This window comes from Cibotium barometz, chromosome 19 (assembly GCF_041138505.1).
Source record: "Cibotium barometz isolate CiBa-2024 chromosome 19, ASM4113850v1, whole genome shotgun sequence".
NCBI lineage: Eukaryota > Viridiplantae > Streptophyta > Polypodiopsida > Cyatheales > Cibotiaceae > Cibotium > Cibotium barometz.
The window spans coordinates 31,903,741-31,918,349 of NC_141064.1; the positions used below are offsets into that span (position 1 = coordinate 31,903,741).

Consider the following 14,609-nt stretch of genomic DNA (forward strand, 5'->3'; position numbering starts at 1 on the left):
TGCGATCTTGAAAGATCAAACAAATTGGCTTATAAGCATGCTCCATGAGGTGGTGCTGGGCAAGGACATTAAGCTGTTTTTGAAGGTAGAGCTGGGTTCTGAAGGACTGCAGAGATAGTCGCCTGGGCTCCCTCTGGCGCAGCTGCAAGACAAATCAAAAGGAGGCTGCTGTGCGTGTGCAGTTGACGGGCTGAAGGACTGCAACGATGTGGAAGCTGCCGGTCGACCTTTGACTGTACAGGCTTCCTTATCCCTAGCTTGAAGGAATACATTAGAATTATTGGAATGTTCTTATATGCAGATGTCAAAGCCACAGTGGTGCAAAGTTGTGAGGTTGATGCGGGTCCTCCATGTGGCAAATATTGTTGATGTGTCTATGATCCGAGGGAATGCAAAGTGAATGCATAAGCCTTGAAAGCTCAGTATTGTGAATATGATGTGAAGGTTCATAAAGTTGAGGTCCTATGTTTATGACATGTTATGATGATGTCAGCCTTGTCTTTGATATGGACTATGGTGCCAATGCTGGCCATGAATCTTGGATGTATATACCTATGAGATGTTTTTCTGGGGTTTGATGTGATGAGTTTTATGAATCAAGCTATGTTAATGCCAGTTTTTGGCTTGGATCATGAGGCTATCGTTTGCTTTGACTACCCATGTATGGCTGAGTCTTAAATTAATGATGGTTCTAGCTTTTGCTAGTGATGCCCCTTGAAGTCCAACCACTTACTCTCACAGCCAGAAGCCCCGCGCTTTCCCAGCGACACCGCCCACGTCACGACAGCTTTGGTGAACCCGACGTGAAACCGCTGGGGTGAGAGTACGTAGAGATGGCTAGCAAAATGGAGCATTTATATGCAGAGATGAAAGAGCTTGAAGAGCGGTTCAGGAAGATTGAAGAAGAAAAGCAAATTCAGGAAGCGGTGGAAATTGCGGTGCAATTGGTATATGACAGGGTCAATATATTTGATGGTTACGATCCAGAAAGCTATCTAAGGTGTTACGAGACAGAGATGAAGAATCAAGGGGTTCCAGAAAATATGATGATTGCATCTTTTGCATACCTTGTAAGTCCTGATTTAAAAGATGAAGTGCTGGAACTAGCAGAGTATCACTCCAAACGATGGAGTGATTTTGCAGATGCACTTATTTATGCGAGTTCCAGGTATAATGTGAGCTGTGATAGTGTTCCAGCAACAATCCGAGCAAATTTAGAAGCGGTTGTTGATGCATGTCTTATGGAGGACAATCAATTGCTATTCAAGGCTGATACAGAGATTGTGGAGGCTGTTTATGCTAAATTGGGACTGCAAAAAGCCATTAGTGAGCAACAAGGCCTTCACAGTGCAAAAAGGGATGCTTTGCTACAGCCTCATAAAGATGCAATGGGTGAACTCTGCAAGTATAATCTGTCTTCCTTGTTTGAGGGTGCAGACATACAGGGTCCTATGATCATACCAAATGATGTGTGTATGCCTATGCTTGAAGAGACACTTGATTCAGAGAGCTTCAGGACAGGTGCTCAAGACCCAGTACACGAGGAAGAGGACATCGCAAATAGTTTCCTCTTGGGCTGTGAAGCATGTAAGCTGTGTAAACTTGAGGATTCTCATGATGAAAGTGCTCATTTGAAGAGTATTCCTCAGGTGTCGTATCATATGTGTGAAGAACAGCAGGAACCAATGCTTCTTGCTGAAAGCATGATTGCAGAGTTTGAAGATCTAAGACAAGAAGAGGATGCTATCATTACTGCATTCTTATCTGGTTATGATGCTTATAAGTAGGATGATGTACATGAATATGCAGACGGGCCACAAGTATGTGTGATTGATTTAGAGGGGGTGAGTGATATGGGTGATTTCAACAGTGATGTTGCTTCTGAAGCTGGTTGCCAAGGTTCTTTGGATTTGGGTTATTCTGGAATGCTAACAGGGTGTTCCAACAATAAACAGGGTGATGCTATGTCATCAGTGTCAGGGTTACCTTGCAACCACATTTGTGAGCAACAATCTCGAGCTTGGAAGCCTGTTTATGATGATGATTTGGAGAGGGAAATTGAATCTGTCTTTTTGAATCATACAGGGTTCAATGACATACAGATTCAAGGGTACTCGAGTGAGGGACCCATAAATCTAAGCCCATCTGCAGACAGGTATCAAGAAATACTGGGAGATAACATGCAGGATATGCAAAGTGTGGTCACAGAGCCTCAAGAGGCTGCATATGAGCAACCAAATGGATATAGTTATGGGGGTATGAATGTTCATGATAATCAACATGTGGGATTGCAAGATGATAATGGCTTCAATGTGATTGATCCTGGATTGGATGCTATCCTAGATGATGCATTGGATGACTTCATGGTATATAATAGATCCCCATCAGCCTTGGGCTCTTCTATGCTTGATGCTAGTCAACTGTCGGTTGCAAGTGAGGATGTGCAGGTGTTATGTGAGCCAAATGATTGTGATGAGATTGATTCAGATCTGGAGGCTATTCTCGATGATGCCTTGTTGGACTTTGTATGTGTTGATGCTTTTCCGTCTTTGGATGAGAAGAATGAATGTTTGTCAGTGGTGGGTGAGCTGGATCCGAGCACGGTAGATTTGGATGGGATGTTACAAAGTGTGTATTCCATGCTGTTAATGCAGTTGTTATTTGGTGTGGCCATACAATATGTGGTGCAAAGGCTTCAAACATGGCCTGAGGAAAATTTTGAAGCAAATCATTTTGAAGAGCATCCCACTTTGAATGATGAGGGTAATCATGCATATGCAGAGAATCTAAGTGAGGATAGGGCTTCATATGAGCAAAGGATATGGCACATATGCCAAAAGCGATTGGTATTTGATCCAGGTGGGAAAGCAGAACCATTCAGATGTGATTGCTAAGATACAGGACCTGTGTGGCACATACCAGAGGATGTGCAGGTTTAGAGGGGGTGGATGTCGTGCCACAGCACGTCTATGGTGTGAAACCATGCATGTGAGGCTATTAAATGCAAATCCAGATGCATGGGATTAAGTGCCTGTGTACATACGGGATGTATGGTGTGTGGAGGGTTTTGCTTTTAAGGGCGTCGCCAAGTGTTAAGGGTTGACGGTATTGGCTCTGAGCTTGTTACAAGCCTGTTCGGAATATGGTTGGATTGAGGTGGTTTTAGCTGTTTGGTCGCCTTGAATTGTGTGCACATCCAAGAAATGAGTGGACACTTGCAGATTGCATTTGGAAAGTGTGGAAAGTGGGGAGCAATTAATATTGGTGTTGCCTTTGCTTTGGTGTGAAAAGGAGAATAAGGTGGCCATCTTAGGCAAAATAAAAAAATATATATATAATATTAAGTGGCCAAAAAGTAAAGGGAACGTGGAGCGTTGAGGGGCTGCCAACCCATGCTTCTGGAAGCTGGTCGGCGCAACTGGATTGCAGAGAGCTGCCGCCGAGGTGTTGGTGTGGGTAGCCAAGAGTGTGTGTGGACGGCGGGAAGCCGACGGGGAAGAGAGCCCGGTGTGTTCTGGTGTGAGGGCTGCAGAGAAGAGCAGCGATGGGCTGCTGAACCGTGGAAGGGCTGCAAGCAGAGTTTAAGGGGAGGTCCGCCTCTGGTTGGAGCAGTAGTTGTGGGGGAATCCTACCACCTACAGGGTCTAGGGGGGGTCGCCTCTGCTTGTCATAAGAGAGAAGAGCCGCCTCTGATGGGCGAAAAAGGTGAGGAGGTGTTGCTGTGAAGCACCTCGGCTGGAAACGAAGGAGGAGAGCAGTGAAGGAAATAAACATCCACTGCAGGAGTAGAGGGATTGAGGCCGCTTTGGTCAGAGGAGAGAGTCGCCTGGACAGTCACGGCGCAAGAGGGAGAGAGCCCGTGACTGGTGTTTGAGTGGCGAGCTGCAGCCATAGGCGCTGCAGAAGAACAAAGAGTGGGTGTGAGAGGCGACAAGGACAGACGCGCAGCAGCAGCTATACTAAAAGGGAGACCACCGTGGAGTGAAGAGCTGGGATTGTGGACTCTTGCTGTGATAGGGAAGTCGGCTGATTTCTTGACGCTGGTGTATCTTGGTCCCACCCAACGTGCCTAGGCCGCAGTTGTCGGAGGACACAGCGATCCATGTGGCTGCGATCTTGAAAGATCAAACAAATTGGCTTATAAGCATGCTCCATGAGGTGGTGCTGGGCAAGGACATTAAGCTGTTTTTGAAGGTAGAGCTGGGTTCTGAAGGATTGCAGAGATAGTCGCCTGGGCTCCCTCTGGCGCAGCTGCAAGACAAATCAAAAGGAGGCTGCTGTGCGTGTGCAGTTGACGGGCTGAAGGACTGCAACGATGTGGAAGCTGCCGGTCGACCTTTGACTGTACAGGCTTCCTTATCCCTAGCTTGAAGGAATACATTAGAATTATTGGAATGTTCTTATATGCAGATGTCAAAGCCACAGTGGTGCAAAGTTGTGAGGTTGATGCGGGTCCTCCATGTGGCAAATATTGTTGATGTGTCTATGATCCGAGGGAATGCAAAGTGAATGCATAAGCCTTGAAAGCTCAGTATTGTGAATATGATGTGAAGGTTCATAAAGTTGAGGTCCTATGTTTATGACATGTTATGATGATGTCAGCCTTGTCTTTGATATGGACTATGGTGCCAATGCTGGCCATGAATCTTGGATGTATATACCTATGAGATGTTTTTCTGGGGTTTGATGTGATGAGTTTTATGAATCAAGCTATGTTAATGCCAGTTTTTGGCTTGGATCATGAGGCTATCGTTTGCTTTGACTACCCATGTATGGCTGAGTCTTAAATTAATGATGGTTCTAGCTTTTGCTAGTGATGCCCCTTGAAGTCCAACCACTTACTCTCACAGCCAGAAGCCCCGCGCTTTCCCAGCGACACCGCCCACGTCACGACACCGCGCTACTGTGCCCTGCTGTGCTGTGCTTGTTTGCACCTGCACTACTGTGCCCCTCTGCCTCCCTTTCCCCACCCACCCACCCGCGCTGCCGCACCCTTCCTGCGCTTGTGCACACCACCTCCCTTGAGTGCACTGTGTGGTGTACTATGTGCCCGCGTCCTTTTTTCCCACTCGCCCTTGCTCAGGGCCCCAAGGCAGCAGCTAGGGGGAAATAGCCACAATGAACCTATAGGAGCTGGAGGCATACATCAAGACAGTGGAGGACAACACCAAGAAGTTATTGGGCGAACAAAAGAAGGTGCTGGACAATGTTCTGAACCAACATGAAAAACAATTGGAAGGCCTCCGCAAGGAGATATAGGGAAAGAACAACAAGATTGAAGAACTGGCAACCCAGGTGAACTACTAGGAAGAGGTGATTCAGATGTTGAAAGAGACCACTTGTCTTTCCTAGGTTTAGAAGGTTTTGTTTTCTCTTTTGGGTTCTAATTTAAAGCATGTTCTTCTACCCATGTTGAGGTGTTGTCTTTTAGATTCTTTTTGACTATTTCTCGTGCCTTGGCTTATAAGCGTGTAAGAACATTCAAGGGCGCCGTGGAAATTTCCCGTTTTGTACACTTAAGATGTTAAGAGTTGTAATGGTCTTTAATACCTCTCACCCCTTCACATCCAGATTGAGCTTCACATATAGAGGGGATCCTGTGGAGATTGTCTCATCCTAGGTCTACCTTGGTGTCACTTCAGTGACCCACGCTTTACCATGGTTCCCGCAGCACATGCCAGAGTGACGCGGGGATATGCAGCCTTGAGCTTACTTGAGCTGCAGTTCTTCCAAGCACATTTCTAGGAGCCCAGGACGAAGGGCTGGCTTTTTGACACCCTCGTCACACCAGCCTTGATGTATGGGGCAGCCTTCTGGGGGCTAGATTCATCCGATGAGGATTGGCAGCGAGTTAAGAGGCATGTTCTCCCATATGATCAGCAAACCATTAGTCCCACACTAGATTATCCAGGCAGAGTTTGCTACAGCCTCGATGGTAGTGGATGCACTCTTCCAGACAGTCACATACCTCAATCGCATCAATCACATGGATCCCCACAGGTACACAAGGCTTTCCGTGGAGTCCTCCAGATAGCTAGCACTTGAGGGTCACTTTGGAGTATGGTATGCACTAGTTTCCACTTGGTTCTTAGTATATGGGCATTGCATGGACCGCCTACCCCCCCTTCAGTACAGTTTGGACTCCCCTTTTCTCCGGTTGTCTCACGAGGATACCAACCAGGTTATCTAGTTGGATCTTCTCAGCCTCTACACACATTGCACATGGATCACACCTCCGGAGCTCCCCACGAAGATGCACTTCTACAGAGATCACTTCCTCATACTCACTGAGGATGGATTCATCCAGCAGCCGGGCTACTTGAGTGTTAACATGTCCCATGCCATGCGGATTGCGATTGGCCAAATACGCACCGCCTCAAAGTGAAGACGGGTAGAGCCGAGTGCATCTTCAGAGCCGGAAAGCTCATACAGAGACCTGGAGAGGAGAGGATCTGCCGACTATGCCACATAGAGGTTGAGATGGAGGAGCATTACATATGCCACTGCCCAGTATGAGATCCGCGGGAGATTTCACTGTGAGGGATTCGGTCCACTCTCCAGGATCATTGACTTCTAGGACCAGCGTTGTCTGGGCCTCTTCCTGCTTGAGCTCCGCAGACACAGGGACACCTTGTTGAGAGAGCCTTGGCCCCAGCCACCCCGCCCCCTCCCTTGTTGAGATATCGAGCTCGTCTAGTGAGGCGGTGGCCACTGATGACCCGCCTGGGGGATAGGCCCCACACTTACACCACTGGCATGGTTGGTGAGATCTTGGGTGATATGCGGCCAGTGGGATGACAGGCTGTGTGACAGCCATTCTAGAGACTGGCATAGTTATAGCGCCAGCTCATTTAGTCGGGTTCACACTATAGAGAACCCGTGTATGTATTGGTTGAGTACCTTTCATATTGTGTGTACTCTTATTCTTGTATATGGTGTGTTGAGTGTTGAGTGAAGAAGAAGAAGATTTTCAGCCTCTCACCTTGTGTGTTCTCTATTAGGGTTTTGTGAGTGTGTGTGTGCTTGCAAGAGCTCAAGCTCTCTTCCCCCCTGCATCTTTTCATGGTATCAGAGCCTGGTTTGTGCTAAGGGCTGAGCTGCAAGTAAGAGAACCACAGGAAGTGGTACGAGGGTAAGAGCTTCAACTACTCTTCCCTATTGTGTTGGCGACTACACCCTTGTCGGGAGCTCTACGGGAGGCACCGGCAAACAGTCTCTGATTGAGGAGCTTTCTCCGCGGGAGTAAAGCTAAAGGGCAACTATAAAGTCCTATCGGACTGAGATTTTCGGGCCGAAAACGCGTTTCGGGCGCGTCTGGACCTCCGTTTTTCAGAAAGCAGGCGATTTCGAGCACTGCGGGTAAGTCATCGATTCTCTGCAGAACTCTGTTTTAAGAACTGCAGGAAGACAGATTGACTGTGCAGACACTGGGGATGCTGCAAAGAGGTCTACAGTTGCCATTGGGTGTATGTATACACATTGAAGTCACTGGTTGTGACATTTGAGAGTACTACAGTACCGCTGTGCAGAAAATACAGCAGTTTGTGCAGAAAAACCAGAGTGCAGTTTCTGGTAAAATTGTGTGTTTGGCAAGATGTCAAATGATGGGATAACTCAGATTGTGGCTGAGAAGCTTGATAAGAATAACTTCCATGCTTGGAGGTTCAGGTTGACGAATTTCCTGATGGGAAAAGGCTATTGTGACTACATAGAAGGTGAGCATGAAGAGGCACCGGAGATACCGGATATAAATCCGACTGCTACAGATGTGAAAGAGTTTAAAGACTGGAACCAAGGAGCGAGGAAGGTTATGTATTGGCTATCCATTAGTATACAGGACACCATGATTGGGCACATTCAGGATGCCAAGTCCCCCAAGGAGGCGTGGGACACCTTGGTAAAGCTTTATGAAACAAATACCAAGGCACGCAAGATACAGTTGAAGAATGAACTTCATACTGTGGAGAAAAAGAGCATGTCTGTGAATGACTATGCACTGATTATAAAGGGTATTGTGGAATCCCTTGCATCTATTGGTGTGTCAGTAGATGATGATGACAAAGTGGAAGTCTGTCTCCGTGGTCTCGGGCCACAATACAAGGCGTTCAAGACGTCTATTCAGACTCGGGAAAACATTCCCAACTTTACAGATTTGGTGTCTATGCTGATTATCGAAGAGAAGAGCTTGGGTGAAGACCAACAGTCTTCACAGAGCAAAAACAGTTCAGAGCAACAGGCCTTCTACACGAGTTCAGGAAGAGGACGAGGTAGAGGAGGCCGTGGACGCGGTCAAGGAGGTGGCCGAACAGGTAATTAGAATTATGGCCAGCAGCAGTAACAACAACAACAACAACAGTCCCAGAATCAACAACAACAACAACAACAACACGCAGGTGGAAGAGGCAAATTCAGAGGCAGGGGGAGTCAAAGAGGCCGTGGAAATTGGCAAAGGCAATATAATGATGCATGTGAATGCTATTATTGTGGTAAGCCTGGACATGTGCAGGCAGAATGTTATAAGAAGCAGGCTGACATGCAAAATGGGAAAGTGCAGCAAAACAACTATGCATCCTCCTCAAGCAGAAATAATGAGGATAATGAAAGGTTGTTTGTTATGCAGCATGTCGTGAATGCCATGTCTGAAAATGTTGATGCAGCACAAAAAGATAATGTATGGCATGTGGATTCAGGCGCTTCGAACCACATGACGAGTCATGGGGAGTGGTTCAAGGAGATGAAAAACCCGGAAAGACCAGGTTTTGTGGAAACAGGGGATGACACTGCTCATCCAATTGCCCATGTTGGAGATGTGCCATTGTCTATGCAGGATGGCAAAGTGAAGTACCTTGCAGATGTACTTCATGTACCGAACATAACAAAGAATCTGGTTTCAGTTGGCCAGATGATTGAACAGGGTTTGCAGGTTCGGTTTAACCCTGATGGGTGTTATGTTGAAGATTTCAAAGACAAGTGCAGGTTGGTTGCAAAAGGCAACAGAGTGGGCAGAATGTTTACATTGAATGTAGACATGCCTGAAATGAGTGCTGCGATGTTTGCAAATGGTTCAGGAGTTGTTGCAGACACAGACATATGGCATAAAAGAATTGGACATGTAAATGTGCAGAGATTGAAGTCTATGCAGACAAAAGGAATTGTGACAGGGTTGCCAAAATTTAAAGTGGAAGGTATGCAAAAAATATGTGAAGCATGCCAATTTGGGAAGCAAACAAAGCATGTGTTTCCACGTAACAGATATGTGAGCAGAAATGCACTAGATGTTGTGCATTCAGATGTATGGGGTCCTACGAAGACCATATCTATGGGAGGCTGCAGGTATTATGTGACTTTCATTGATGACCACACAAGGAAAGTGTGGGTATATTTCATGAAAGAGAAGAGTGAGGTGTTCACTCACTTTCAGAATTTCAGAGTTTTGGTTGAAAAGCAACAGGGAAATATGTCAAGTGCCTAAGGTCAGATGGAGGGGAGAATACTTCTCCAATGAGTTCTCTGAATTTTTGAAGAAGAATGGTATTCGGAGACAGTTTACATGCAGATACACTCCGCAGCAAAATGGAGTTGCTGAGCGGAAAAACAGGCCCATTGCTAAGATTGCGCGAGCATTGATGGAAGAGAAGAATATGCCGCATTGCTATTGGGCTAAGGCTGTTTCTACAGCAGTATACATCATGAACAGGACTCCAACTGCAGCCATACATGATGTAACTCCAGAGGAGAGGTTTACTGGCAGAAAACCAGATTTGTCTCATCTGAAAGTCTTTGGATGCATTGCATATGTGCATGTGCCAGATGAGCTGAGAACTAAGCTGGATCCGAAAGCTGAAAAATGTGTGTTTATTGGATATTTCCTTGAGCAAAAGGGATACAGGTGTTATAACCCTGCTACACATGAGTTGAGGGTAAGTAGGGATGTTGTCTTTGATGAGATGAGCAGCTGGTATGCTGTTGAAAAAGAAGCTGTTGGGGCTGATGTGAGTGGAAGTGTGGTTGCACAGAATGCAAGTCAGCAATCACAGTCTTTGAGTGGACCAGGAGAGTCCTCATCTAGTGGGTCTGTTGATAGACCATGGAGTGGCAGGCTGCGTCATAATACCAGTCCTGCAAATGTGATTACTACATCACGTAAAGGAAAAGAGAAAGTGGTTGAGCCTCTTGGTATGCCTGACATTTCTGCAGGGCATTCTCATGTTGATGGAGAGTCTAGTGGCTCAGATATGAGCCTTGATGAGGAGCTTGGGATCCCAGCTATGAGAACACCTGGTGTAAAGAAGGCTATGGAAGCCATGAATGAAAAGCTGCAAAGATCTGGGAGAGTGAAGAACCCTGTGCAGAGGTTTACTTATGATGGTTATGTGGCACATCACTATGCATATATGGCAAAGGTTGTGCAGGTTGTTGAGCCCACATGCATTGATGAGGCTGTTGGAAATGTGTATTGGGAGAAAGCCATGGATGAGGAGATGGATGCACTATATGGAAATGAAACTTGGGATTTAGTGCAATTGCCTGAAGGCAAGAAAGCCATTGGATGCAAGTGGGTGTATAAAGTTAAACATAACAGTGATGGAAGCATAAACAGGTACAAGGCTAGATTGGTAGCCAAAGGATATGCGCAGACATATGGGATTGATTATGAGGAAACTTTCAGCCCAGTTGCCAAGATGGCAACGGTGAGAGTTGTGATAGCAGTGGCTGCGTCAAAGCAATGGTCTTTACATCAGATGGATGTAAAGAATGCATTCTTGCATGGGGATTTGCAAAAAGAGGTGTATATGTTGCAGCCACCTGGTTATGAGGATGTGGGTCACCCCGAGCATGTTTGCAGGTTGAAGAAAGCCTTGTATGGCTTAAAGCAAGCACCAAGAGCATGGTCTGACAAGATTTCTGAATATCTTGTCACTATTGGCTTTCATGTAGCCAATGCAGATTTCTCGCTGTATGTGAGACATGGTGATAGAGGAGTTGTGCTTGTTGTCATCTATGTAGATGACTTGATCATTATGGGGGACCATGATACAGAGATTTTTGATGTAAAGATCTTGCTTAGACAGAAGTTCGAGATGAAGGATCTGGGGGAGCTCATAATTTTCTTGGGCATTGAGGTGATTAGGTCACCACATGGTATTGGATTACTGCAGAGACAGTATGGCTTGGACATGTTGTCCAAGTATGGTATGACAGGCTGTAAGCCTATTTCTGTGCCATTGGATCAGAATGGCAAGTTGAGTGCAGATTTAGGAGAGATCTTGGAGGATCCTACTATGTACAGGCGCATAGTAGGAAGTTTGATCTACATGACGATCACCAGACCAGATTTGAGCTATGCTGTTGGGTTGGTGAGCCAGTTTATGCAAGTTCCACGGAAACCGCATTTGGATGCAATGAGACGCATACTGAGGTATGTGAAGTCTACTTTGCATTGTGGACTATTCTATGAGACTGGGACAGAGATATGTGTACATGGGTACACAGATGCTGATTGGGCTGATAGTATCTCAGATAGAAGATCTACCAGTGGATTCATGTTTTCTTTGGAGAGTGCTGCGGTGACTTGGAGCAGCAAGAAGTAGCCTACGGTTGCTCTATCGAGTACAGAGGCCGAGTACAAAGGAGCTGCTATGGCAGCATGTGAGGTAGCTTGGTTGAGAAAGCTACTTGCAGATTTGGGTCTATCAATGGATAGACAAGTTGTCATTTTCTGTGACAACATTAGCAGTATACAGTTGGCCAGGAACCCAGTCTTTCATGCTCGTACGAAGCACATAGAGGTCCACTACCACTTTGTCAGAGAGAAGGTCTTAGCAGGGGACCTTGACCTTGTTTATGTTAGCACAGAGGATCAGGTAGCTGACATCTTCACCAAAGCATTGGGTACAGAGAAGCTCCGCAGATTCAGGGCTTCGCTTGGTGTACATGAGATGGAGTTGAGCTCAAGGGGGAGTGTTGAGATATCGAGCTCGTCTAGTGAGGCGGTGGCCATCGCCAACCAACCATCACCAGTTTCTTTCGGACCGAGGAGGTGGAGGACACCGACATAGTGGATCTTGTGGACCCTCCACGAGCTGCTCTGGACCTACCTCGCCCGAGAGGAGTTACCTTGGACTGAGCCTCTGCACTCCAGCGTGCCCGACACCCTCGACCCCCCCCCTCGGCCATGATCACCTCATCAGCTCCAGATCCAGGACATGCTCCACCGCTATCGAGCTAACTTTCCACGTGACATAGCTGAGGGAGACCTTTCGGCCATACTCATTGGCCCCATGCTTGATATTTTGGAGAGTGGTATGCCATCTACTCAGAGCTGATGTTACTCTCATGTTTCTATGTTCTTAGTATTCCATGATGAGTTTCCATGGACAGTTTTGTATCACCCCAGTGAGATAGCTATGTTTATGTTTTCTTTCTGTTTTATTTTCCATTCCATGATGAGATATGCCATGGACATTATTGTATCACTTTGGTCTCATAGGCCCATTGGGTCTTTAGTAGACGCTTAATATATCTTTCTTTCTTTCTTTCTCTCCCTCCCTCCCCCCCCCTCTCTCTCTATCTCTCATGGTGTGAGCGTCCGCCCCTAGCTCTAGCCTCTGCTTGCGCACTGGGACCTGCCCTGTCCGTGCCGCCCTGCTCTAGCTACGTAGCTACTCTATCCACCTCCGCCCATGCCGCCTCGCCGTTCTGGCCCAAGCTGCGCAGCTGCTTTGCGCCGCCCTGCTTTGTCTGCAACTGCCCGCGCTGCACGCATTCCGCCGGGCCTTGTGCATTGTGACCCTCCGCTCTCGGCCTTCCATTTCCACCACTGCCGTTGGCTGTGTGCTCCCCTGGTATAATGTGTTGCAACCCTGGACCAATACTTGAAACATCAACCAAAAGTCACTCCCACCCTCACTTCATCGCGCATCGGAGACTTGGGGGGTCTGATACAACAGTATGCTCGGAGAGCTTAAAGCTGTCATGTGAATGAGCATAGCTGTAAAAGATGTGAGCATGATGAGGAAACTTCTATTGCTTGACTGGCGACCCTGAATAGGACACATTAGCAGATCCTAGCCCACCTCAGAGTGAGTACAAGCCCAGTGAGCGCGAGTATTGCCTGTGGGACATAGCAAGCCTCACAGTCTTGAAAAGAGATGATCTGATGTTAGGATCGACCAAAGTTAAGATCGGCGATCTAGAAAAATGAAATGAGATTGACGATTGAAGGTGTAGATTTTGGGATCAACGATCTAAAGTTTGGTGGCGATCTAAAATCTGAGATTATTGGTATGGATTCAGATCGGCAATCCAAAGCTTGGCAGTTGTGATTTCCCTTTCTTGTGGTTTATACAACCCTGGTTGGGTGTTAGTGCAAGGGTCTCAACAATATCAAGGTGCCTAATGCATGTCTGTGTAATGTAGGCACATCTAGGGATGCATTAAGATGTATAAACATGCGGTGCAAAACACTCAGTGAGGGTCCATGGGATGGTTGACAGTAAGGTTTTTCCCCTCAGAACTTTGTCATGGTGGAAGAAAGGATTTTATCAAGGAATTTTCTGTCATGGTGGAAGAAACGATTTTACACTAGGCCAAGTAGAGAAAGGTTTCCCTTTCATCCTCTTGCTAGTGTCCCCTATCCAGGAATGTACCTAAAAGTTGCTCTTGTTTGCCCATGCGCAGTAGGAAGCGCCTTGTTAAAAGGATGAGCTCATCCACCCTGCCATTATAGGTGGACCTATGGATGTGTTGCTTCTGCAGAAGCACAACTTCAATGTGGTAAAACCGGTAAGATCCTTTCTGGACGGACTTTTTGGTCCTATGCACAAGGCACCAAAGGTGGGGTATGCTTGCAACTGTCTTACCATGCACCCCCAATCACCAAGACCATCACACACATGTGAGTAGCAATTGGGTTTTTGAGTAGTTGGGCCCTTGGGAGGCCCCTCTCCCAAGGCCTGAATCCCAAGGAGGAACTCCACTAAAATGAGCCACAATCCCAAGGAGGAACTCCACTAAAATGAGCCACAACCCAACTATATAGCCCAATAATTAAGTTCACACTACACATGAACTGTCCAGCCTCAATGCTAGCCTCATTTTGTATAAACAACGGGACATAGCACTCCTGCTATCTGAACCAGGGTTTTAGGTTTCTTCACGATGCCAGAGATACAATTTTAATCATCACTCAACAATGACAGACCTTGTCTTTTACTTTTTCTACAAGGCATAAGAAGAGAAATCTTTTATGATTACTTACTTTACAAACATTTTTAAAAAAATTGTGATGAGGAGATCAGCTATGAGACTCACTTCGTTTCGGCCTCCTCCAGGTGGTGCACATGCAGCCAATAGCGTCATGTCCTCGATGTCCTTCCAAAAGAGAAGTCTGCGATCATAGAATCCCTTGAAGTCTTGAAACTGCCTGAGCAGCTCAATCGGTGGCTGTGCACCATAACGCTCTTTTGCGGGCATGTTCACATCATCAACAAAACATGCAATATTCTTACCAAAGGGAGCACCGAGCTTCGTTTTCCTTTTTTTCTCAAGTTTACCCTCGAGTGCCTCCTGTAAATGATAGAAGAAAGTTATTAGAAGAGATGACTGGA

General features: G+C 46.5%; 1 protein-coding gene across 1 annotated transcript in view; it reads right to left on the reverse strand.

The window, feature by feature from the left end:
• The window catches only part of LOC147628461 (uncharacterized), a 128,893-nt gene that overhangs the window by 99,884 nt on the left and 14,400 nt on the right, over positions 1 to 14,609 (reverse strand). Inside the window, exon 5 of the mRNA XM_086813611.1 lies at positions 14,314 to 14,568. Coding sequence (XP_086669737.1) covers positions 14,314 to 14,568 — 255 coding nt within the window. The remainder of the gene's footprint in view (positions 1 to 14,313; positions 14,569 to 14,609) is intronic.